The sequence below is a fragment of the Centroberyx gerrardi genome, chromosome 19 (genome assembly GCF_048128805.1).
Source record: "Centroberyx gerrardi isolate f3 chromosome 19, fCenGer3.hap1.cur.20231027, whole genome shotgun sequence".
Lineage (NCBI taxonomy): Eukaryota > Metazoa > Chordata > Actinopteri > Beryciformes > Berycidae > Centroberyx > Centroberyx gerrardi.
In genome coordinates, this window is record NC_136015.1 from 7,394,901 (window position 1) to 7,422,160 (window position 27,260).

The window sequence follows — 27,260 nt, forward strand, 5'->3', positions numbered from 1 at the left end:
TACAGCGACTCTCCCCTCGGCTCCACTCCGAGGAGGAACCCGGTGCCCCCCGGCTGTTCGTTTCCAATTACGTTACCCCAAGATGGAGGTCTGCAGATGGCACTGCTAGCGTCTCGGAGTCACCGTAACCGTCCGTGTGTCTTTACTGACGCTTTTGTCAGGACTGAAGTGATTTTGTGTCGTCTTTTTGTCGATTTTTTGGGGAATCTACTTTGGAGATAACCGAGCTCCAGATCCGGGTTGTGGCAGCCATGAGCTCCGGGGAAGGAGCGGAGGAGACGGCGAAGGACGCTGCCGACATAGCGGCGTTCTTCAAGACTGGTAAGCCCGAAAATGAGTGGGAGAGGTCGGATTGAGCTCCATCGAGAGCCGCTCCCGTTGGTCGCGCTACATGAGGGACATTGTTCCCGTCTGTGTTGTCTGTTTTTGGGGGGCTCAGACAGTGGAGGATGGGGGAGGCTTTAGTTGAAGCATTTTTACGACTATTGTCACAAACGGAATGAGTACAAATAACAATGGCCCTCATAGGAATGGAAATCACCGAAAAGAGCTTTCTTGTATGTATTTATAACAATTAGCTTGTCCTGAACGTGTAGCCAGGCAACGTTAGCTAGAGCGCTAACGTCCCGAGGTCCATTATCGGACACTATTTTGCTAGATTTGCCGAGATTTCAGCTTTTTCGTATAACTAACTTTCCAGTAAGACCACCAGTTTACCTTCCAACAAACCACCGATAAACAACGCCAAAGTAGTTCCAAACCAGTCGTTTATGTAACCTAACGTTACGTATTTTTTTCTTGTGATTGACCATTACTGATGCAGTGTATAAAACCTCAGGACTCAAACTCCTGAGTCCATTATCGGACCAAGCCTGGTGGCAGCTAATACTTAATGCCTGTTATTGTTTTTACCATTTCCTGGTATTACTTCCCCTTTCTAATGTAGCTATATGTTGTCAAAATGGGGATATGAGCTGTAGCATTGCCCACTGATACAAGGCTTGATAGTCTCGAAAACACAAGGAACCGCAATCACAGATTATCCGTCCAGGACAAGCCTGGGCGGATGTAATTGACTTTGCAGTAGAAAAGCGTGTGTATAGTTACAAAAAAATGCGTATGGATAATATGGAGCTATTTAAAGTCTGTTTGTTGTCCAGATTGTGCGGAATAAGGAAAGAAGCACGTCAGACGTGTCCGATAATGGACCCATGCCTGTTAACTAACTAGTTTTCACACCAGGTTCCATGCTAGCTTTAGCCTGTAAGCTAACGTCATTCTCAGTCATCAGTGAATCCTCTCTGCTTAAGCTAACGAACGCTAGCTAGCTATTGCTAGCCTGCCAATGAGTTGGCAAAGCTGGCGTGTTATCCAAACAGCATCTTATCGGGTAAAATACAAACATAAATAATGCGTGTTTATATTAAATTCACTCTCCTACTAGCTCCGTGATTGTTGTTTTGTGTCCTGTCAAAAATGAACACAACCCGACGAGCTATGTAAACAATACATGGCGTGGCACATACAGCCCTCGGTGTGCTCTGTGCAGGATAAGCTAGCGATGTAACATTAACTATCCAGGCCAAAAAGGTAGCTTTTTGTTAATATCGCGGCTCGGTGTGTGCAGCAAAACCCCAGAATGTGGTGATTGCATTAATTTATTCACTCACACAACCAAACTGCTGCTTTAGACATGGTTAGATGCTGTTTAGTTGCACGCATAGATTGCTAACATTAGCTAACTAGGCCAATATGTCAGCAAGGACTGGTACTTGAAGCCCTAACATGGGCCTTACATTGATTTAATAGGCTACAGCAGCGGCTCCCAAACTGGGGTCCGGGGACCTCCAGGGGCCCTTCAGGGGGTTCCAGGGGGTCTTCAGCATATGAGGAATAAACTATTATTCCACCCAGCAGAGGTGGCACAGTGAGAATGTACAATGATGACTGATTTGATTATTGGTTTCAATGTCCCCACCTTATGTATATCATAAACAGATACAAAATTATGTATAAAATGCTAACTAACTACAAACATCTTAAATGGGGTTCCCTGGGACAGCCTTGTGAAATGGCGGTCCATGGTGGAATGCTTATCTATTTGTGAGTGCTTGACATAAAAAAGTTGGGGAGCCCCTGGGCTACACTTAGGTATGCCAGATTACCCTCTAGCTCTGTTCACTGACTGTAAGCAAGTATTAGATCCAATGCCTGATCTCATGTCTGCCAATTTCATCATCTAACTCGGCTTGCTTTGGTAGCTTGTTAGAATGACGGGCTGCGTGTACCGAAAACAAGATTCTCCATGAACCGTTTCCTGTTTTTGTGTGTTGATGAGGTTGGTCGATCACTTAGCCCCCTCCTTAATTTCCCCTACATTAAAATTCAACATCGCTAACCTAAAAATCTACATTAGAATATCTTGACAGAGTTGTAGAAACACCCAGGTAGAGTAGTAGTTTTGAGTTTTTCTTTCTTGGTGATGTGTGTGTGTGTGATATTGAAATATTTATATGGCATGTGAGACAAAACTAAAAGTGCGAGAATAGTAAGACACTATGTGTGTTGTTCACAAGCCAAATCACTGGCTGTTCCACTAGTGCAATGTCGTGTGTAGGACTACTGTGGTAGAACTGAGATTTTGAAGGAGAGGGGTGTAAACAAGGAGAAGAAGGCTGAGTATTGACATCCAGCCTCTGGCTCCTGTGGTTTTGTGTCTCTAGCTAGATAATAAGCCACAGAGGGAAGTTCAGTATCCGCACTGAGCTGATCTCTGATGGCCTCCTCTGAGAGAGACAAGAGGCATCCAGGCATCCTGTAGCTTAGCTGCAACCACACGTATAGTTTTGTTGATACCGCAGCCATTCTGCTTCAAACTGTTGATCAAATCTGTTGTTCGTCTGTTGAATAATTTCTTTTTTGGGAAACAAACCTTTTCTTATTACTGGTATCTGCTGCAGTTATAACAACTGCTGTGGTTTATAAATTGCTCTTTAGTTACTGATATTGTGATATATAGAGCACTTTAACTGTAATTACCTTTGTTTGGGACAGATAATAGAGGTTTCATTGTCTTTACATTTTTCTAGCAGTCATTGCACTGCCACTAGCCTAAATTAATATCACAGAAATGGCCACTTTCAGGTGAACTCTGTTTGGAAGAGAAAGAGCAGTTGAAGGATTATGACTCAACATTTAATGCCACTATCTGCAGATGGCCTTGTAAAAGGACAAATAAGTATCACTTAGGTAGCAAAGTCAGACCAACCTGTACTTGAAGCCAAAGGAGCATACTGTCACAAAATTACAAATATTGAAACATTATATTGACACATTACAAATACCATCAATTGTCCATCTTGTGCTACTTTCTCAGTCTGTTTACTACGTTACAAGAAAATCCTTGAGGAGCATAAATTGTTTTCTTGACAAACAAAATGCCTTGTTGAATGCACCTCTAAAGCTCTACTCAACACTGACTATTAGCCACTATGCAATTATGTGAGGTTAATGCGTGTCACCAATTGTGTTGCTTGCTATTACAAACAGACAGAGGTGGACTTAATGTAAAGTATGGCCCCGGTTTTTCTCAGGTGGTTCTGTTGAGCTGTGGTTATTATGGGATGCCGCATCGATGTTGTTGTGCCCCCCTGAGAGCGCCTGGCAACCAGCGGTGGTGTGCTGATGTCACTGCGAGCAACAGGACTGTGATTGACAAGGCCACCTACGTGTGTGTGTGTGTGTGTGTGTGTGTGAGTGTGAGAGTGAGAGAGAGATGAGTGGGCATAATGATTAGTATGGATGGACAGATATTTACTGTAAACATGAGATTAGGTCTGCCTAACAGTGATTTGTCTGCCCCAAAATGCAAGCATTGTCCATTATCTTTGCGTCACAAACAGTGTGTAGCGTCAAAGTCTGTTTTCTAAGCAGTTTAAGTCACATTCACTATCAATTATCAATGTATGATATTTAGTCAAATCAGTTTATGCTAATAAGTGTTTTTCTGTTTTGTTTTTTTGAATGGCAAAATAACTTGCCCACGGCAGGTAAACAAAAGCAAGAAAAACATTTTTGGACAGAAAAAATATGAGAAACATACTGTATCATTAATAATGTATGTACTTTTCAAATGGGTAAAACACAACAGGAAAGAAAATGAAATGCAGAGCAGAGAAGTAGCAGGCTATTTACTAATGCACAGAAAATGCCTTGCTGTAAAGGTTTTTAGACTCTTTTTTTTTCCCCCCAGAGTGAATACCATTACTGAATGATTTTATACTTTTAAAAATGAGTTATGGTTATTGGCTCAAAAACACTTCTAATTGGAGCATCCTTGGCAGAGGGCTTGTTTTGAACCAGTCAGCCCAGTGGTGAAACCAGCAGTGAAACCACTCCTAGGCCTGAGTATGGATCGGCCACCGCTGGCTTTGTACGCAGAGCTGGTTGGAAGGCTTGAGTGTCACTTTAGCGCTCCCCTCCTCTTTTGTTTTGCTCCCGAACTTCCTCCTCGTCGATCTGGGAATCTTGTTCTGACATGCACAGGTTTGAGTGTCTCGCCACAGGCTACGCTTTTCTCCCCCCTTCCCCTCCCTCCATCTCCATCTCTTTTTCCATGTCTCGACGTCGGGTCTCTTTGTCTTTCCCATGCACTCCCTCTCTGCCTTCTTCCTTACTGCCTGTGCGTCTGTCTGCCCGCCGCCTGAACGCTCATCCGCCTATGTCTGTTTCTTGTTTTCTTGCCTCCCTCATTCTCATTGCCTCGTCTCGGGCTTCTCTGTCATGATGCAAAATGACAACTAATAAAAAAACCGAGCTCCCCCCCCCCCTCTCTCTCTCTTCCCCCTGTCTTCCAGACTGGAATTAATACCTAGGCCTCGGAGCTCAGGAACAGGGAGTTCTGTTGTGGCATGTTGTCAATCATCGAGTTATTCCACTACAAACACATCCTCGGCTACACCGATGACTAACAGGCCGATTTTGTATTGTTTCATGCAGTTATTACATGGTGGTAGAGTGCGGTATTACTCAAGCTGAGAAAAACTGCAGTCCGCACTCACAGGTCTTAATGAATGAAAGTTTAGAGGCCGCAACATGCCGTTCGCAAGGTTGGTCGGTATGTGTTTGAATGAGCTTCGGTGTGTTTGTGTGTGTGTGTATGCAGTAAATGTGTGTTTGTGCAAGAGAGCGAGTGAGACAGACAAGAGAGAGAGAGAAATCTGATCCGGAGCTTGCACTTATGACTCAGGCCCATTCACCCAGGCTGAGGTCTGCACACACACACACACACACACACACACACACACACTCTGAGACTAATGGATATTGATCCAGGAGATGGAGACTGATTGAGGTCCCTCAGTAAAGGTTTCCTCCAGGCCTGAAGCTGCCAAGTCAGAGGCAGAGCAGAGGCTAAAGCCTAATGCTGTCCAAAGCAGACTTCCTTTAGTCATCTATGTTTAAGGGATGCAGGCAAGCAGAGGATCAGTGATCAATACAGATGAATGAATGAAGGGGAGGTTGGCCGTCACTGCAGTTCGCTCCTCGCTCGGTACGTAAGGCAAGAGTTATCTTCACTTGACTGGGTGTTCGAAACTTCTGGAAACACGGGAAACTGCCCACTTAACCTTTTACTGATCTTCAGTACATTCTGAGGCTGAATATGAGATGGAAAGGCAGGTTTTTCCCTCCAAATGTGTCACGTTCACCCCCAGATTTAAAGCAAAAACGAGCGGAATTCAGCCGTAAAAGAGGCTTCAGAGCACAGAAATCAGTGCAGGGGAAAGAGAAACTGTAAGATGCTCAGTAATCGGGGTAAATGTTTCTGACACCCAGACATCATGTGGTTCGCAGCACAAGGGGCTTCGTGATAGGCAGCCACTGTTCTCTCTCTCTCTCTCTCTCTTCTCACTCTCTGACATACACACACACACACAAGCACTTCCTCTGATTTGCCATTCTCACTGACCCTGTCTCTCTCCCTCTTCCCATCTCGTCTTCTCCCTGTCTTTGTACTATTAAGGTTGCAATGACCTACATTCAGCGTTGCTCCCCTACAGTGAGTGGCCAGGTACACACACACACACACACACACACACACACACTGGTGCACATTGTCAGGTACTACACACACCTGTAATACTAAGTAACTTTATTGTTGTGCAAAGAGAGGGAGAATCATAATAGAATGGAGGTCGGCTAAAGGGAAAGATGGTGGTTGAGAGTTTGTAGCCTTTTATTTAGCCAGACAGGTTCAATCAAGAGCAAATGGATGGCCTGGTACAAGGCCTTTTAGTAGGGGCTGGAAATTAAACTAAAGCATGGGGATAAACAACACTCCCTCCATTAAAACTGTTCCTTTATTGTGGCCTTAAAAATGTGATGTTTTGGTCACAAGGACATTCATCCGTTCAAATGAAACGCAAATACAACGCAGAACACATGGTAACAAGACCTGCAGAAACAGTTGTAAACCAAACAATTGTAAACCAATAGCGGAGCAGACGAAATCTTACAGGCCATATACATGCATTACAATAAGCAAGGATGGGAATTTCAGCTAATTTTATCACAAATAAATGAAGCTGTGTACGAGTTGTTTTAGAAATAGGAATATTCCAAATAATACATAACTGACAGCTATCTGTCGACTCAGTTGTAACCTAACTGCATTTCCATCATGTCCTGATTAGCATCCTGTCACTGTCATGCACTAACAGATCTGCAGTATGTATAAAATTGCCACTTAGCCTTGTACTGAACCAGAGAAAGGCAAGAGAAATGAGAAAATTGGGGTAAAATGCTGAAAATATCAGAGTAGGTTGGTAAACTGTTAAATTTTGTCTAACTAAATTATTTAAATTGTTGACTCCTGATTTCCCCATGAGTAGCCGCGCAAACATGTAATCATTCCCATCCCTAATAACAGGTGCAGGTGCATTAAATATTAAAGGCAGGTTACGGCTAGCCAAACAAGCCGGAGCCCTCTCAGTCTGCTGTAAGGTCAGTTCTGCAGGGAGGACTGGGGGATTTTCTCTCGTATGAATCATCTTCTGTTGAAGGCCTGAGCAGTGCGACCAAATGGTTGGTAAATAATTTGTATTCAAACAGAGGGAGTTGCCCTTCTCCTCTGTTCAATGGGTCGAATGGCACCGCAGACCAGGATTAACAAACTTAACCCATCATGTGCTTGATTCAAAATGTGTGTTCGAGTCAGAATACGAGAAAAACGTCTAAGAGGGACTGGGATTTTTCAAAGATACACGCTATACAAACAGTACCTGTAATTACATGACATCTCTTGACCTCTTGTTGCTGGCTACTTTAAAGAAACCCCCCAAACTCTTAAGATTTTTATAGGAAACAGTCTAGTTAGAAAGTTCCAGTGAACAGCAAACAGCAGCCAGATCAATCACAGCACAGAAATGTCTTAGAGCTACTAAAACATACAGCCGTACTGGGAGATACGGTGGTTTGTTAGGCTTGTTAGTGATGTTATTAGCCATGAAAGCAACTGCCGGTGTCTGAAATAACATGCAGGATGAAGTCCTTGAAAGCACAGTGCAGTTTGAAAGTCTGACAGGGACACCTAGAATCTGCTTTCAACAGGGTGTCACAGGCTCGGCATAAGTAAATATGAACCAGAGGATTTTTTTGTCGGGTGTACAAAGATGGACCATTTTTAGGGTTCCGTCAACCCCAAAAGACTCAATTCCTCGACTCCAATAAGTTTGAGAATCGTTTCCAGAAATGTGTTGGAAATTGTCTTGCACTACTATTTGATGTATGAATTTCTGTAACTGTGAATGTGAAGCAGAGTGTTGCCAAAAAAGAGCGTACATGCTTAGTTAACTTTCCCTGGACAAATACATGTAAAAAAAAATTGGTGGTAAACCTGATGCCAAGATGGTACGCAACATCAAGTTGCTCAAGGCCGCTCTGTGCTGTTGAACTGTGCATCATATCACCAGCATGGTCATCTAGGTTTACTTTGGCAGTGAAGGACTGGTGGTTCCGGTACAAAAGATCTAGATTTGCATGCTTAGCTTTGCTCCGTGTTGGATGACGGTGAGTGTGCTGTCCAACTAGTTTCATGAGGTGACTAAAGAGGTAAACTTGTCATAATAGCAGTCGGGGGATGACAGATGGCTTCCGGACTGAACCACGCTAACCTTAGTTGTTGGAAGCGATAGATAGAGGCTCAGATAGAGGTTAAATGTGGAGAACTGATAGCGGACGTCACAAAAAACTATGTTAACGGCAGCAGTATGAACGGGAAGGAATCAACTGATTATAAATCTATCTTGTACAATGTAAATGAAGGGAGCTTCCACTAGCACATGCACTGTTATTGACGCAAATGGAGAAATTATTGATGCAAATTGAAGATTTGGGCACTACCATGGTAACAGGCAAAGACAAAGAGGGGGGAAAAAATTTCATGACCTCACAGATCGGGCTCTACTGAATAAATAGTCGGAAAACAAGGCCCACAGATGTTTGGGCCGAGTAATTTTCAATCAGGACGGAGTGATCGACGGCATCAAAAGCCGCGAAGCGAAATGAATGGCAGCACAATGTTGTTTGTCGCCCGAGGCGTGCATGATGTCAGCGTGAACTTTGAGAGTACCAGCAGTAATACAACCCTAAACCAGAACAAAAAAAAGCAGATTGCATTTCAGGGGGGAACAGCGTTCACTTCCCCGATAATCAGTCAGTTGCTTGTAAACAAGTTTTGTTTGTCTCTGGATGTGCCGTACATGGCAATGTGAAGAGCGGCCGGTAGCAGCGTACCAATGAGGTGGAACAGGCTGTAGGCAGCGCTTTGAAAAGGTTGATGAAAAAGGTGGAAAGTTGACCCTCTATGCGTAGTTATGCTGCATTGAAGTCCACTAGATTTGGTAAGATTGCCATACACGGACATGTTGATAGTAAAAGAGCTGCATAAGAGAGAGAGAGAGTGTGTAAGAATATATAGCCATGTATACACAATAATATATACAGAATATTTTGATACCAGAAAGTCAGTATGTTGTATTGAGCACGTTGCTGTTCCACTGAGAGAGTGTGGGAAAACAGACAGGCCAAGAACTGTTTTACAAGAAGTTGACTTACTGGTTACTTACACAGTGTTACAGTGTGTTTGAGAGCAGAACGATGTAGCAGCAGTACAACAAGTCCCTGTCCCTGTATGTGTGTGTGTGATGGTGTTGGCTCTAACAGCATTAGGCATGCTAGAGGTGAGAGTTCATTGGATTACACAGACTGACCTAATCTAATCGGGTGTTTATTCTCTGGGATTACTGTGTGTGTTTGCATACGTACATGAGAGACGGAGGGAACACAAATAAATTAGGAGAGTAAATGGTAAGGTAGGTAGGAAGTTCGGTAGGTGGGTTTGTGGTAGGTCACTGCGCGTGGCCACACACACACACACACACACACACACACACACACATTCTAGCAGACTAGGACAAGACTAGGCCTAATTTGATGTCTAAGAGCCGTAGTGTAACCAGAAAGAGAAGGGACACATTTTACCACCACATAAGAATTAAATAAAATAAAGACGGCTTTTTGTGCTGAAGGTGGATGTTTCGTCCTGCTTTTACAGTATATCCACCAAGCAAGGCTGGGCCAGGAGTCTGTTACCATGGTAACAACAGCTACCATGTCTGTCCATCCGAGCTATGTTATGTCCTGACTAATAGGCCCATGTAAACCAGGCCAGCCTGCAAAAAGCCTGTGCTATCAGTGTGTTTTTACCACGCATGCAGAAACACACACACACACAGGTTACCACCCAGATATAGACCAGATACGACCAGAGGCCAGCTGATAAGAGCTAAGAGTGAGAGTCAGCTTTTATGATCCTGATACTGGCCACCAGGTTCAAGGATAGATTGCGTTTATATTACAGTCTGTGTTGCCAACACCAGTGGAAAGAGTTTTGAAATCATTTGCCACTTCTCCACAGTAACTAACGTGTTTATAAAACATGACCAAAAGGCCCATTTCCTCATTTATCACTACAGCCCAGGCAACAAAGTATCTGATTGTAATCCAGGTGTATCCGCACCCAAGATGCACTGAAGATCCGATTAGGACACATTAACAACAGAGTGTAAATGCAGTGTATCTCTAATCCACATATAGACACCAGAGACACAGAAATAAACAGGCAGGAGGCTGCTCAGATAGTAACATAATTGTCAAATGTGGATCATCAGGATACATGTGAATTGGGGACAAGCGGGTCAAGGCATTTACAGTCAGTTTCAGAGGATGTAAATACTATGAGAGGAGGTGACATGCACAGCAATCTGCGTTTTGGCGAGGGAAAGAGAAATCCGAATTCATTGTGTATACTGGTGACACATTTTAATGTCAGGCGCAAATGTCACCCAGCTAAATCATATCTAGACACAACCCGGATTCGAGACACATGTTAATGCCAAGTGGAAAACGAGCCGTTGAGTGACATGAATAATGAATTAGCCCTGGCTAGTACTGTTTTGCCCCATTGGTTTAACAGCTATTGTAAAGTATAACCTAATAATGTAAAATATATGGTATTAGCCCATTTGAGCCAGTTTTAGTCTGTATTCCCAGTATTAACTGAGACAAACTGTTGAGCTGCTTTGAGCATATTTGTCAGCCAGGGAATTGAACTATTAAGACGTTTGTGATATAAATGAGAGTTTCTGTTTTGTTTGAATCCCCTCTCAACTACTGAAACACACACACACACACACACACACGTGCACACACACACACACACGCAAACCTCTCGCCTCTCCGTGTGTTTATAAAAAGGAGGTTGTCCCACTTTCCCTCTCGTCTGCCGCGCTCTCGTTCGGTAATTTCTCCGGCGTGATAGCTAATTGGTGTGAGCTCGGGGAAAATTTGCAGCCCCGCCGCCATCTCTTAAAACAAGCTGGAACGAGAGGGGGAAAAGAGTCGAGGGGGCAACGAGAAAAATGGAGAGAAGATGGAGAAGAAGGAGAAGACAGGAGGTAGGTTGGAGGAGGGGGGGGTGAGGTTGTCAGGGGGGCGTGAATTCACGTGTGCTGATAACCATTTTCTTCACGCATTCTTGTTAACCGAACATAAACAATAAGCCTTGGAGGGACTGAATGATTTTATTGTCCCGTAAGAAGGAAGAGAAGGAAGTCCATTCAGCGCAGGTGGGAGAGAAAGGTGAGAAAGAGCAAGGAAAACCAAAGACAGAGAGAGAGAGCAGAGAGAGAGAGAGAGAGAGAGCTTGGGAAGATGATGAAGAGAACTGAAGTGTAGATGGACTGGCAGGCTGTGTGAACACTTTCTACTGGGTAATGAAAGTGGTCAAAAGAGGAGCTGAATTGGCTCACAATTGATTAGGATCGGCATGAAAGATTTGCCAGAATGGTCTCTGCTCCTATTTTGAGAGGAGAGAGACTAAGAGACTGAGAGCGCGAGAGGGAACTAAACTAGGACAAGTCCTGAAAGACCATTGTACTCCTTTTTTTTCCTTTGGGTCTCCAGTGCATTCAAAACTGCTATCTCACTGTTGCCCTCCCCATCGCTCTCGCTTTCTCTCGCCGTCTCTTTCTCCGACTACTTTTCACCCCCTTTTCTCTCTCTTGCTAAGGGCCAGTAACCCGGAGAGATCGATCCACTGTAAACATCACAGTCAGTGGCCACTTTGTTTGTGCCCCAAAGCAGTGGCAAGGGACCACCGGAGTCCTTGAGGGGGTCCCGGGGGTTCCCCGGGCAAAATGAGGAGTAGTTTAAAGCAGCGGTCTTCGGTCCTCGTCCTCCGGAACCCAGAGCACTGCTGGATTTCAATCTAGCCATCTAATCAGGGACTGATTTACACCTGGGACACCAGTAACACCACAAACTTGAGATGGCACTGTTGAGTCCGGACTTTCCTTTACATCTCCAGTCCCACCGTGGCCTGCTCCTTTCCTGGTCGCAAAACATGATGCCTTCCTCCATGGACATGCAAAACGCTGATATATCCAACAACTAATCACCCAAAAAGGCAGTTTTGAAAGTAACGTTTCAAAGTATCCATCAGGTCATGCCAAAATTTGCGCGACTCTCCTCAAACCCCCAGCAGTGGCGAGGCACATTTCCAGCAGCAACAGCAGGTTGTTTGGAATAAACAGAAGAAGAACTGGGTAGTTAGCATGAGCAGTGATAGCCACCATGGCTGAACAGACAAAGAAAAGAGCGCCACCTACAGAAACTCAAACTGCATCAATAGAAAGTCCAAGGAAAAAGATGTCACAATACTGGACACACCGTTTGATTGACAAGTGATCTTTGGGAAGTGCAGTGCAGAAACACCACAGCAATGAGCGCTGAGTACCAAAGATGTTGCCAAAATAATAACAAATCTCGTGGATTATCACTTAAATTTCAGCATTCCTTGGTTTGAAGTTGGCATCATGAGAAAATGTCAGGAATGTTTATTTTGATCAGAGGTTTCGCTCTCTCCATTGCTATCTCCCCACCTACAGTATAGACATATAGACGTATGGACATATCTTCTCAGGTGGGGGTTCCTGAGGTAAAATCTTATCAAATGGGTGTCCGTGGCCTAATGTGTATCTATCTGTGCAAGCCTTGACATGTAAATGTTTGCTAACCACTGTATGCCTCCACACTCTCCAAGAGAGCATTGACAACTGGGTATCGCTCATTGTTTTTCTGCCTCACGACTCGCATTTTAGTCCGTGAGCCAGACAATAGGCATGTTTAAATGAAAGGGGGTCTTTCCTTGTTGCGTATGAGTCAAACGATGAGTGTGCCTGCCGAGAAGGGGAAGGCAGGGGCCCGTGGAAAGGGTGGTCTCGTGTTGATGTGGGCCCAGAGAGGCAGTCAGAAAGAGAGTGTATCAGGACAAGAGAGAGCTGTCTGCGGAAAAAGAGCCAGAGTCAGGATACAGTATAGCCAGTGTTTAACAGAGCCGAGGTCCCAGTGAGTTCACTGTATCTAAGTGTGTGTGTTTGTATGCTTGTGTGTTTGGGAGAGGGGGAGCACAGTGGAGAGTTCGGAAGTTTTATGGGATCGGGTCGGTTGCATTTTTGCTTTGTCATTTCCTCAACGGCCGTTAGATGTGTGCGTGATCTGTTTAACTTTATCCAAACAGCTTGGCTGACGTACTAGCGGTGGGCTTATCCTACTATGGTCTGTAACAAAGTTGACTGTGGTTGTGTGTGTGTCTGTGTGTGTGTTTGTATTTGTGTGTGTCTGCGTCTCTGCCTGCACACATGCGCTGTTTTTTTAATCTCATGTTTGTCTGTGTGTGTTTGACTTCTGGCTTGGCCACAAGTCCTATTGTTTAGATTGTGATAAGATGTGGGCAACGGCTACTGCAGTACAATATTACAGTGTTGCACACTGTGGCTGAAGTGGACATATTTGGCACTGCAAATATGCGAAGTATGTTGGTGTTTGGTCTTTCTCCTGCCTTCCTTTTTTCCCCCCTCTTTCTCTTTCATCTCATTCTCTGTTAAGCTCACCCAGGTACAGGACTTTGGTCCTGGTAGAGAAAATTCTTTTAAGGCGATGGGATCTCTGTGCTCCTCTTTACTGCTCATTCCTGCTTTCCTGCAGTTTCTGTGTGTGTGTGTGTGAGAACCTCTCCCATATGTACATGAGGCCCTGTGGCATTAGTCAAAGGTGGTTGTTGTTGTCAGCATGTTTGCTCATGTGTAGTTTTATGCGTACTGTGCTGCAGTATGTTCACTTTGGGAAATCACCACCAACCAAATGCTATACCATGTCTGTGTCTAGTAAGTGTTACTTAGGTGCCATTTTGGCAGGTAACCAATGATCATATGGAGTCTTATTCTATTTTAAAGACCTAGTTAGCTGGTAAATGGTAAAAACAGCAGGGTAATATAATGTAATATGTTGTTGATCCGTGTAGGAAACTCTCTTTTCTCTCGCTCCCCTCCTCCACAGGGAGGTCAGAGGTCAGGGTCAGCTGCAGAACAGCAGCCCTGGAGCTGGAAGGAGCTCAGTTTGTTGCTCACTTGACACTTCAGCAGGGCAGATGCCTGCTGGCATGGGGTCTTAAACCCGGGTAGTCCAGTTGAAGGACACTCCCTACTTTTGGTATATACCAGGCCCTGTGGCATGTTGACAACAAAGTTAGATCAGCGCCATGTGTGTGTTAGCGAGTGTATGCATGTGAGCGAGGGCGGTGTTCCCTTAGGGCTGGGTGAAAATAATGTGTACACCAATTGCGATTGAGTTATTTTCTGGTTCAGAATCAACTGATAACTGATAACCCTGTTATCTTACAACTACTTGCTTTTATAAAGATTCTGCTTCTTTAGGTATCACTCTATCATTCATTTCACTGTGACTTCCATAAGTACGACTGCCAAACTGCACTTGTTCAACAGTAATGGTGCACACCATTACGCAAGCACCAGCAAATCACAACACAGATGTTTGGGTGCATTTCAAATTTACAAACAAAAATAAGTAAGTAAGACACCAGTTGGATGTTAAAGCTGACAGAACTGGTTTACTGGTGTGTATGTTAAAATTTGACCTCAAGTTCAGCTCAGTAGAGCACAAAGAGATGTGCACACAAGTCACACAACATTGTTTACATTCAGTTAGCCTGAAATAAAGGAAAGGACATTCAGTTTGTTCCCCAAACCATATCAGTAATGCGTATAGTCCCATAGCACAATACTAAAAAGATTCACTGTATAGTTTGTATTAATTTACTGCAATTTCCAGTCCCATAAAATGTATAAAGTATCCATCCTGTGTGAAGTATCAAGATCAAACTGAGTTGTATCCCAACCCTATATTCAGTGGAATCACTACCGGTTCCTCTCTCCCATCATGCAGCAGTCAGTGAGGTCATAACAGGAAGAGGAAGTCTTAATCAGAACAGAGGGAGCATGTGCCAGTGAGTCAGGCAGCCAGTCAGCCGTCCAGCCTATTTACATGCTGGCAACACATGACGCTGACCGACTCTTCCCCCTCCGTCACAGCAGCAGCCTCTCACACAGACAAGCTATAGGCTGGATCAATGGGGTTATTGTAGTATCGGCTGAGAAAGCAGTGCGCCTCAGTCATGGGTTCTGGGGTGATGATAGGATGACTGGTGCATGCACTGGTCCAGAACATGCTGTTTATGACCGTGTAGGCTAAAAAGATTCAAGAGAATGGATTTGTTAAGGTTAAGCTTAGGTGTAGCATTTGTGAACGTCACTATATCATCAAATGAATATTGTGATACATGGGCTTAATTACCATAAATGAATGAGACCATGGTCAAGATGATTGGTAGCCTCTATCTCATGCCACGAGTATTGTTAGTATTGTTAGTGCTAGTGTTTTTCAAAATTTAAGTTTTCTCTTTGGCTTTACTCAAGAGGATGTTGGAAGCAGGGCTTGGAACTGGTTCGAGAAACGAAAATGGGAAACAAACGATAATTTACCATGAACAAAAACGGAACAGAAAAACACTAATTTGAAATCTCTATTATTGCTTAATACCGCTTTTTTTTTCATTCCGCCTAATATAAACAGCAAACTCGACAAAAAGCCCCCCTACATTTAAGTACAAAAAAATAAAATCTGTGGCTCTACATCGCACGCTGGTGCTTCATCCAATCAGTGCGCGCTGACCAATTGAAAATAATTCAGTTTCCAAGCCCTGGTTGGATGTGATTTGTGCTTCAGCCTTTCACTGATGGGAAAAATCAAACTCTGAAAGCTCTAGCTCTGTTTGCGCTGGAAGAACAGCAGCCTCTTCCTGTTTTGTGCTGTAAAGCAATCCAGCAGATTTCCCTCCAAATCCGACCTGGTGGCACACAGTGTAAAACGCTGCGTAGAGGCTGGTAGAGGCTGCCAATCTTCTCGGCGATGGTCTCATTTGTTCAAACTCATTATACTAATTGTCTCAAAATCAATGTGGTAATGATTTGTTGATGTTAAAATGCTGTATGTAGCACCTTTAACAATCTGTGCATTGCAGTCTTCCCATTCATCGTCCTCTCCATTGTTCCCTTTGCTGTCGATGGTGAATTTGAATCAGACTGATAGAATTTGTTCTATTTCTGTGTTGGTAATATTTTTTTCTTCACCTCTCTTTTCTCTCTGTACAGACGGTTCCCTCCCTAAAGAGCCAAAAGGAGATGTATCGAGTCAGATAGCAGGTAACACAAACACACGCACGCACACACACATGCACACACACGCATACACACAGCGATTCACAATTCCACAGCCGTCTTCCCATCCTCCTTATGTCTGTGTGTGTGTGTGTGTGTGTGTGTGTGTGTGTGTGTGGTGGTAGAGGGGTGTGTCTTTTATCTGCTGTGATGTGAAATGTTTATTATGCACAATATGCTGGAATGGTACACACACACCCACACACATACACACACACATACACACGCAGGATTCATATTTCAGTGTTCCCAGTGACATCGACAGGTCATCATCAGCCATAATCTGTCACAAGCTGTCACATCTCCCCGCCTCCCCTTTCCTCCTCTTTTCCTCCTCCCCCTCTCCTCCATCCTCTCCCTCACATCCCGCGTCTCCCACGCTGCGATTGGCTACCCGCGTCTAGGCGTCCGTCTCCGTAGCGACGGCAGGCTCGCCGTGATCGAGGGTCGAGATGAGCGATGCCAGCAGCCCTCGTTCCTCTTCCCTCTCCGTCTCCTTTACCCTTTCATTGTACTTTCGGTGTTCCCCTGCCGCTCTCGCTTCTGCTGTCTTCCCTCTTATGATTTATCCTCCCCAATTTGTCTTTCCTTCATGCCGAAATGATCTTTCTTGCTTTTGAATTCATCTTCTACTCCCATCTTCCTTCCCTACCAGCCATAGCTCTGATCATACAGCACAGAAAGTATTATATTATTATCAGAATAAACCCTAGTGTTACCTAACACTAACCCCAGTGCTATAACTAGAGTTAGTGTGAAATGTCAGTTTGCTGATACAGTTAGGATGATATCGATGTTGTCCACCTCTGATATGATGGATATTCAGTTTGATTACAAGTTTATTGTATAATTGATCAATACTATACTGGTTGTTTATGAGAAGCCCTTAACCTGAATTCATTCTAATGTGACATTTTGTTCGAATGCATTATTATTATCCTGCGTTTCAGTGGAGAGTTTTAGTGTCCCATGGTCTAAATGCTGTTTCAGAGGCTTTTCTACCCTGACAAGAATATAATTCTGGGGCAAACACTGAATACTGAATACTTTTTTTTGGCATGAAAATGATCAAATTTAAAGATAATGAATATCGGCACAAAATATCATCTGTTGGGCAGCTTCAATCCAAAACTAACAGCGTTGGTATCAGCCTTGGGAAACCCATATCGGGCCGGACCCTAGTTCTAAAGGAGGACAGTGAGTTGGCAGGTTGCTCCAGAGCCCAGGGGCCCCGATGATGGAGAAAGCTCCAACGACCGTAGGAGCTGAGACAGACAACAACATGAATGCAGTTTATATCTGGGCGATACGCGGCGTCATGGTTACGCTTTCACTAGTCTGCATAGCGTCGTCAGGGAAGTGTTTTTCTTAAGCTTCCCGGTGGTTGCCAGCTATTACTTCCTGGTTTAGAGGGTTTCTGGGTGGGGCGGGGGCGGGGGGATTAGTCTAGTCCATCTGTTGGCCTGGCCTCGTCTGCCACTGGTCTGACTGGGCGGTTTGGAGAGAGGAGTGGAGGGGGGGGAAAGGGAGGGAGGGAGGGGGGGTAGTGGTGTTATGTAATAATGTTAATGCCTTTGGACCGCGACAGATGTGCTGAGAAGTGCTTTTAGTAAAGAGAGGAGGGGGAAAGGGGGGGGGGGGGGGGTTATCCACTTCCATCAGTATGTCTCTTTCTCCTTTTTCTGCCCTGCCTCTGTCTCTATCTGTTTCTCTCTGTCACGATACACAGATTGAATTCAATATTACATTTTTAATAAACGGCCAATCAAATGTGTCCTGCGAGCTGAAATTCCACTTCAACGCCACCTTCAGAGGGCGTAGACGTGCGGATTACAGTTGTGAAAAGAAGAAGAAAAAGGCTCGCGATAGGCAGAGCCGCAGTTGGCCGTTGACAGTGGACTGCAGCAGTCGGAGTCGAGCGGCTGACAACATGGCAACAGTGTCAGACAGTGCAGCGCGTCTTGAACTGGATCCCGGTCCACCTAAACTGGCGGCGGGAGCAAAACATGGAGCTGTTTCTCTTTCAGAGCCGACAAAGATGGATTCAATAAAGCGCAGCGGTCGTTCTGCGACATCGCTTGATGGTTTTCCTTGTTTGCTGTGGTATCGTAGCGCTATTCAATTTTTAGATATGAAACTTCGTACTGGTGACAGTACTCTCTCTGTCTCTCCACGGTTCGTTAGAATGAGATCAGGTGGCACTGACAGACCAGGGCAAATGAACTCTTGGCGCCGGCGACAAGCCATCTTTTCTCCCTCTTCTCTCTCTCTCTCTCTCTCTCTCTGTCTCTCTCTCTGTTTCTAGTCTTTTCCCCCTTCCTCCCCCCCGTCTCTCCCCTCCCCTGCTGTGTTTGGGTCGCTGGGGTAACCCTGGCCTGTTTCTCGCTCGGTTAGCCTACCCTGCTATTAGAGGTCTGGACGGATGGAGAGAACAGAAAGAGGCGGAGGTGAAGGAAAGATGGTGCTCTCTCTCTCCCTCTCTCTTTCTCTCTCTCTCTCTCTCCTTCTCTCCCTCTCTCCCTCTCAGGCCAAAATTCAGACTGGGGGACAAAAAGAGGAAAATGGTGAAGGAGATGGAGAGTCTGACTGGTGCTGGAAACAAACACCCAGGCTGCGCTGTTCGATCGCTTATGCTGTCGGCTCGGCGTTTTTAGAATATGATACCCCGTTTTCATCGATTGTGCCTGATTTTCAATGCACCGTGAAACCAGGGGTAGACCGATATATCAGGCCAATATCGGGCTTTTATTAAGAATCGGATATCTTAGAGTCAATGTCGTCCACCTCCAATCTATTAGTATGGGTATCAGTGGAGAGTTTTAGTGTCCCATGATGGTCTACATGCTGTTTCAGAGTACTTGTAATTTTTTATTTTAAAAATACAAGTATCACTATTGGCCTTCAAAAACCCATATTCGTCGAACCCTACATGAAACAGTAGGCTGTAATTACTTGTATTTTATTGTTAGCTAGTTGCCCACTTGTTGTGTGTGTGTGTGCGTGTGTGTGTGTGTGTGTGCAGGGGCGTAGCCGGTGCCAGCTGTACCCACAGTGAGTGCATTGTTAGAGTGCCACAGCTGTGTCTGATCACAAGAGCCAATAAGATCGGTCCCTCTTGTTTCTCTCGGCGTCCAATCGGGCGACTCCGTCCAGGTGCAGCGGCCAATCGCAGCTGCTCTAGTGCGACCGAGAGGCGGGACGAGAGCTGCCAATCAAAAGTAAAGTAGGCTAATGGCAACACAGACGGGAGGAGGAGGATAAAACAGCGCTGCAGGCTGTGACTACAGAAAAAAAAGAAGAGAGAAAGACAATTAGAATAGAGAGAGAGGAAGAGGAAAAGATAGAGGAGGGTCGGGGGGGAGATATTAGAAATAGAGATTTAGTAGAAGAGAGAAGAGACGGATGGGAAAGGAGAGGAGCAAAAGTGTGAGGCAGACGAGCCATCGGGAAGAGAGAAAGATGGAGACAAATGGAGAGAATAAAAGTGATGAACGATGTAGTGTTGTTCTCCCAGCATCCTCACTGCGACAGCCTCTCTGTCTGACACAGGAAAAGTGACACCTGCATCTATCACACACACACACACACACACACACACACACACACACACACACACATAGTCTGGTCATTTTCAGTCATTTTTGTTTCAGTGTGATCGTAGCCTACATCTCACATTGTGTTTGCGGAACCACAAAAGGCAGCAGTTCGTGTTTTTGGCATTGCGCAGGGTGTCGGAAAAGTCTGGAATCATTGGAAAAATCACTCACTCCTTTCCCAGAATGTGTTCAACACGACCACCGCCAGCTCCCAGACACGTTTGCAAACAGAGGACCATGTTTCTTTGTATCTGACAAAGCGGATCCAGAACGACGGTAATTCGCTGCCGCAGATGGGGCCGGTTTTGGAGTTTCACAGGATAAACTTTTTCCCTTCAGGTTGAAAGCAAAATGGAGAGGATTTGGAGTCGGGGGATCTGGGAGCTGACGATACTATCTTTATATTTGACCATTCAGTATATAATGTTTCAGAATGTTATGGAAAAGTCTCTGAAACAGTATTTAGACCATGGGACACTAAAACTCTCCATTGAAACCCAGGATAATGATAAAAAAAAATATCAAAATGTCACATTAGAATCAGTTCAGGTTAAGGGCGTCCCATAAACAATCAGTGGAGTTTTGATCAATTCTGCAATAAATATGTGATCAAACAAACAACAATCCATCATATCGGAGGTGGCAGCAAACTGATATGTCGGTCTAATCCCGTTCCAGTTTTTTCAGACACCCTGTAGCTTTGAGCAGCGTCAGGGATCAGGATCCAGGTCAGAGGTCCGAGTCATGGACGCTCTATTCCTGTCCACTCCCTCAGCCTCAGGGAATTCCTGCCATTCCCACACATCCCTCAGTGAGGAATTCCAGACACGCGGCGAATGTGGGAAGTCCGCAACTATGCAGAAGCGCACACGAGCGTTAACATGCTCGCACACACACACACACACACACACACACACGGTTTTGGTTTCTCTTGACCCATAACAGCTGGTTTGGAACCAGTGTGTCCAAGTCAGCTGCTGGTAAGGACCATTATGAGATTACAGCCGTATGTAACTGGCCTTAAATCAGATAGGGAAGAGTGCGTGTGTGTGTGTGTGTGTGTTTTGTGGTATGTAGACAACTTTTCCCCTCCCTCTGCTGTCCATACCACTCTTCCCATCTGTCTTGGTCCAGGCAACTGTTGCATTCTCTCTCTCTCTCTCTCTCTCTCTCTCTCACACTCACACACACCCCTCCCTGGGGTATTTGTCACGCTCCCTCTCTTTGTGGCGGTCCCGCAAGGGTGTTTGTTGAGTAAATTGCTTTGTAGTATTAGCCAGTCTAATGCCCACTTGACCTCTCGGAAGCCCCTACAAGTCTCAAGCCTCTGAGGTGTGTGCCGAGCGTTGACGCATTCCCACACACTCTCGCATACACACACACACACACCCACCCCATTAACAGACTCCTGACCTGGCATCGTCACTGTGGTACGGTCATTTCCGTACAGCCAAATATGTCGGGACATTTCTGGCGGCTCTGTCTCATCCCTCGCTCCCTCTCTCTGTGAGGGGTTTAGTCATATCAGTGGTTACTGTATCTTACTAATACCTAGTCACACTGGACTAGCGACCCTGGAAATCTCCGGGTTGACTGTCAGTGTAAAAGAGTCAGCCTGGTTAATGCTGCATTCTTGTCATATGGGATGGACGGTAGATACGAGCTTCCTAATAGAAAGTACAGTTCACCTTAGCATTAAGGCAATAAATACTACTTGGGAACTCATGGTTTGGCGATGGACCCCAATTTCTCTGACTTCTTGAATTCAGATAATAAGGAATAAGGAATCAAGAAATACCTGTAGTGAAGTATAGAGAATGACATTAATTATAAATAAAATGAACAAAATGACAAAATTTCATCACAGAAGTCATTTGGTGATCACCGCTCTTAAATTGCCAGGGCAGGACACAACTGCAGGTGGGATTTGACAGTAATAGAGGACATACATACACTTGCAGATCATATTAAGTCCTTAGCACAAATGGAGTTATCGCTTGTGTATATGTGCACAAGGCATGGATACATTTATGTATCCTAGGATAAATATAGTACTTCATGTTGATGCAGTTAGACACTTTATCATGCCGTGCCGTGCCATAAGTGTTTCTATTGCCAGCAGAAATGTTCAGGATATAGTTCTTGGGACAAAATTTCGTTCCACCTCAGGAGGAGGTTCCTTCGCGAGTACCAGGAACTTTTGGGTGGATCTAGCAATGCTTTACAGCGCTGACTGGCCAAACACGTCGCCACAGGACAAGCAGATCAACCACCTGTGCTAGTCGGCATCAACCTCCATTTTGAACGTTAGTGCATTTGTTTTGCGTCACTTCCGGACCTTCGCGGATTCTTCGGATTCTTAAAGTCCAATGGAAACAGAAGCAGGGAAACCATCCCTGGAGCCACCTATGTCCTGGACGTCTCGCAATGGAAGGTTCCTGAAGGTTCCTGTGCAGTGGAAAAGGAGCAATACAGACCAGGGACAAGCACAGTCTTCTACTGCAGGTCACTGAGCTGCTCTATTGGTGTGACAGCATTTGTTGAGGGACGGGAAGAGTGTTCCTCATTTTTCTCTCCCCACCCAGATTTCCCCCAGCTGGTCCGGGGGTTTTCGAACCGGCAACCTCCGGGTCACATACATGCCTCTCAATCCTGTCCTCAACTGTGAGGGTTTTTCCTCCTCTATCTCACTTCTCCCTTCTCCCTCTAAGCACTTTCTCAGGCTGCATAAGTGCAGTGCAGGCATTATTCTAATTATTACCCCTCCCACACATTCAGGATTACCCCACAGCAGCTCAGCCTTCTCAGTGACAGTCCTCACCCCCCCCCCCCCCCCCTAAAAGACAGGCAGATTAGCAGCGCACAGATAATACACACCAATACAACAGCAGTCTCTTCATACCGACGGCCCCGTCTGTCCTGGAAATGTTCGTTCCAGCTTTTCCGTGCGGAGGCGTGGAAAATATCAAAATGGGAATTTTCGGTCACCCGGCGGGTGGTTGGAATACCTCCTTTGGGAATCCCGGGATTACCCTCGGCTGCTGCGGCTCTACCCATCGAGGATTGGGATCCCTTCGCCACATCGTCCCATCGGTCTCTTTTTAGCTGACGGTGACAGCGGACGACAAATTCCCCCAAATTTATGGTTTTTGTATGGTTTTCTCGGATGACAGCCCTGGCGACCAATCACGAGTGGCGGTACGCCCAGACAGGCTCCGCCCTCATCCAGCTGACAGGTACGGCGCGGTGATTGGCAGGCTGCGATGCCAGATCTACGGTGAAGTCACCCTCTTCCTCCTCTTCCTCCTCTTCCACCCTGATGGGAAGTGGATTGAATTTGCCTTCATCAACAAGGAAAAGAGAGACATAGAGAGAGAGAGAGAGGGAGGGAAAGACCAAGAAAATATAAGGAGTGAAGGAGGGAATGAAAGGGAGAACAAGAGTGAGAAGGGATGAGAGGGAGAGTGTGTGTTTGACAGAGAGGGATGGGCAGAAGAACGGTCTGTCTATCTCATCATCATCTCTCTCTCATTCCTTCCTTGCCTCTATCTGTCTACCTTTCTCTCTCTCTCTCTCTCTCTCTCTCTCTCTCTCTCTCTCTCTCTCTCTCTCTCTCTCTCTCTCTCTCTCTCTCTCTCTCTCTCTCTCTCTCTCTCTCTCTGGTTATGGCAAGATGACATCATCTCATCGACAGTTTCTCTCTCTCTTTTCCCCATTCACTCTTGATTGTCCATCCTTGCTGTTGCTCCATCCAGAAATCCCTCCAGAAATGTGTGTGTGTGTGTGTGTGTGTGTGAGAGAGAGAGAGAGACCTGGCCACTCTATATTTAGCCGCTGTGCCACTTTCTACAGTCCCAGAGCCCTGCAGAGCACAGGGGAGAGGTGTGTGTGTGTGTGTTTTTGAACACTTACCTGTGTTTGGTTAGAGAGAAATCCACCCTAAAACACTTTTAACACTATTAAAAAACAGCTACTGGTGATGGACCTTGTATTCCTGGATCCATTTTGTTATTTGGTGTATTTTTTCTTATTCCCTTGGATAAGTGGCCAAACATAGGCGACGTGACGTCACATCGAGATATTTCTAGAGTTTCATAGGAGAGCATTTTTCAACTACCTACACATAAACACAGACAGAGAGAGAGAGAGAGAGTGTAAGAGAGAGAGAGAGAGATTGCCAAATCTAAAAAAATACAGTGAATTTGATAGGCCAATGATTTGGTGCATTTTGGGGGGAAAACCTGTATCGTAAAGCAGCAATATGCAACTTTTTGCCTTGAGGCAGGACGTGTATTTTTAGTCCCGCCCTCCTCCCGCTCATTTGGCCGAGTTTGCTCCCCAACACTTGTCACTCATCTTGATGAGCTGTCCTGAGGCTGAGGTGGCGTTGGAGAAACACAAGGCGAACGCAGGCAATCTGCAAGTTTTTAAAAAGGCAGCTCTTGTCTGCCACATGTTTAGCTTTGCTGTTCTCTTACTGTTGGAACTGTCGTTGCTACGACTCCTCTGCCTGTGGCCGCTAGCCTCGCCTCAATAGCCACAACCAGCTCACCGCTGATGGCTGTTTGAATTGAATTGAACTGAGCTGAGAGTGAAAGCAACACTGACACAGAGAGAGAGAGAGAGAGAGAGAGAGGTGTGGTCAGTGGGTGTCATCAGTGTTAATCCCAGGGTCCATTTGGAGATGAGCAGGAAAGAAAGCAGTTAATTACTGTAGAATACAGACCTAAAACCATTTCACACTTTATTAAGCGTCAATCCCATCTGGCTGTGTCTCTGTTTCTCTCTCTCTCTCTCTCTCTCTCTCTCTCTCTCTCTCTCTCTCTCTCTCTCTCTCTCTCTCTCTCTCTCTCTCTCTCTCTCTCACAAAATTTGAGTGAGTGTGTGTGTGTGTGTGTGTGTGGTGATGGTGATGGGGGGTTGCACAGAGGACGATGTGTGTCTGGGCCGATCCTAATCCAGTGACCGTTAAATTACTGTACAGTAGTGAATTCACACAGCACTACAAGGCTCTCACTGTGTGCTCTCAACACACACACACACACACACACACACACACACACGCACTTGCTGCCTGTCAGCTTGTCAACATTACGTTTTTCATTGACCTTTGATTATCCTACAGCTTAATGGCAGCCAGCCAACCAGACAGCAAGTGTGTGTACGACATCAAAGATCGTCTATGCTTTACACGATTAATCACTCAATAGTAAAAAAAAAAAAGAAAAAAGCTGACCCTCCTGCTGTTCTGACCCTCACCATGCGCTGGTCTCCAGCAATTCAGCCTCACACAGAGACAACATAATCATCAGTAGATGTCATACTTATTAAATAAGCATCACTACACTTGATACTGTAAATTAATAATAGTTAAAGAAACATCACTAGATATGATACTATAAATGAATTATGATTAAAAAGGTATCACCATAATCTCCCTCCACCCCTGCACCTCTCATAACTCTGTTACCATAGTGACTGATCTGGCACAGACCTGAAACCAAATTGTTTCCTTCGTCACAAACATGTCAAGTTTAGCTTTGGATGTGAACAATACTTTCATGTTGTGTGTAATTTGGTACAAATGAATCGTAGCTGTTATGAAACTGAATATTTCTCCAACAGAAACTCATATCTCGCAACCTTTTCCATTAATGTCTATAAAGGGCTTTCAGGTGATGTAACCCACCCTCTGTCGGCCATATTGGAGGTCCATTGCTCTTGGGCAACAAGGGCTTGTTCATTTCTGTGCTGTTTTTAAGTGGAGACCTCTATACATTGAAAGCAGACTCTGTTCCGTTTGTGGTTCCCAGAAATAGAGGCAGAGTGAGCGCTCGCTGTGTCTCCTCTCCTCCTCTCAGACATCAGCTGTAAAGAACTACAAGCTCGCTCTGTCGAGGTTGGGCACGGTGGGAAATGTAGTTGATCATGCTAATTTGTTTTGGTGGCACCCTGAGGGAAGGCAGGAGACAAATGAGAGGAGGAAGGAGAGAAGGAAAGAGGAGTAAAAATAGAGAGAGTCCTGATTCTCATCCATCTCCTCCGGTGGTGGAAGGAATTAGCATCTCGTTAGCATACAGCCATAAATACGACGGCATGCTGAGAGCAGAGACTGGAGTACAATACGCTACCAGTGCCCGAGAGGGGTGTCTGTGTGTGTGTGTGTGTGTGTGTGTGTGTGTGAGTCCCAGTTCTGGATTTACATCATAACAAAGGAAAAAGGCCTACAGAGGAATTAGCTTTGTTACACCTCCCTGTTACCTTTTACTCATTATGTAATACATGGTAATGGTTTGCGTGTGTGTGTGTGTGTGTGTGTGTGTGTGTGTGTGTGTGTGTGCGTGCATGTGTGTCATCATGTGTTTCACCAATACACCCCACTATAAGGCGCTGTAGACTTGCCCTGTGGAAAGAGAGAGAGGCAAAGAATCGGATTACATCATCTCTTTTCCTCTCTCTCTTTCTCTCTCTCTGTCTCTCTAATAGGGATGTTGTCCTGAATAGGTCAACGCACACAGATTGATTATTGTGTGTGTGTGAGTGAGAGAGAGAGAAGATACTGATGGTCCTCCAGAGAGAAGTAGGAGTCCAAACAGAGAGAGAGAGAGAGAGAGAGCATCAGACAGCAAGACAGGATGCCTTGTAGGTCCTGGAGGAAGGCTTCAAATGTCTTGATTGTATAAATGCAAGGTCTTTTTTTCTGGAATCAACTTACAAATGTACAGTATATATTTTTTATGTATAAATATATATTTTGTTCATTTTCACGTTCATTTCAGCGGCAAGATTGGCCCTATATTTCATTCTAACTGGCATTAAAAGAGTCTTAAAACGTCTTTGGTTGCAGAAAATCTGGAAAAGATAAAAAAGAAAGGAATCCTGCTTTTTATATGTCCACTGGCCACAGTGGCTGATGGAATCCAAAGTTTCCTTTTCATGTTTCATTTCAGTGGCAAAATTGGTCTTCATCATTTTTAGAATGGAAAAGGAGCTCTAAACGATGGCTGGTAGAATAGACCGACAAAATTGACCAGTAATTGTTTGGTAGCTCGTGGCCATTTCCTTCCCTGAAAGATAGAGATAGAGAGACTGAAGTGAAAGATGAAGGGAGAGAGGCTGAAAGACAGATGGAGGATGTGACTGAGAGAGCAGAGACAAATAGACATTCGGGAGGAGATGACATAGGCCTAGAGAGAGAGAGAGAGAGAGAGAGAGAGAGGGCTTGAGATACATTGAAAAAGTAACAGTGCTGGAAAGAGGCAGAGAGACAGTTGGATTGGACGGAGAGAGAGAGAGAGTGCGATGGTATGACTGCTCTGAACCATCATTCACACAAACTAGACCTCTGTTCTGTCTAAAGGACAAAATCTGGGTCCGTCTGTCTGTGTGTGTGTGTGTGTGTGTGTGTGTGTGTGTGTGTTGAGGTCGAGTGTGTGTGTGTAAGAGTGATCACATCAGGGAGCTGTGCGTA

General features: G+C 45.1%; 1 protein-coding gene across 2 annotated transcripts in view; it reads left to right on the plus strand.

Moving 5' to 3' along the window:
- The window catches only part of LOC139923997 (triple functional domain protein), an 82,093-nt gene continuing 54,833 nt past the window's right edge, over positions 1-27,260 (plus strand). For both annotated transcript variants that reach the window (XM_078290597.1, XM_071914914.2), the window contains exons 1-2: positions 1-321; positions 16,128-16,178. In XM_078290597.1, the coding sequence (XP_078146723.1) occupies positions 252-321; positions 16,128-16,178 (121 nt within the window). In that variant the 5' untranslated portion in view covers positions 1-251. The remainder of the gene's footprint in view (positions 322-16,127; positions 16,179-27,260) is intronic.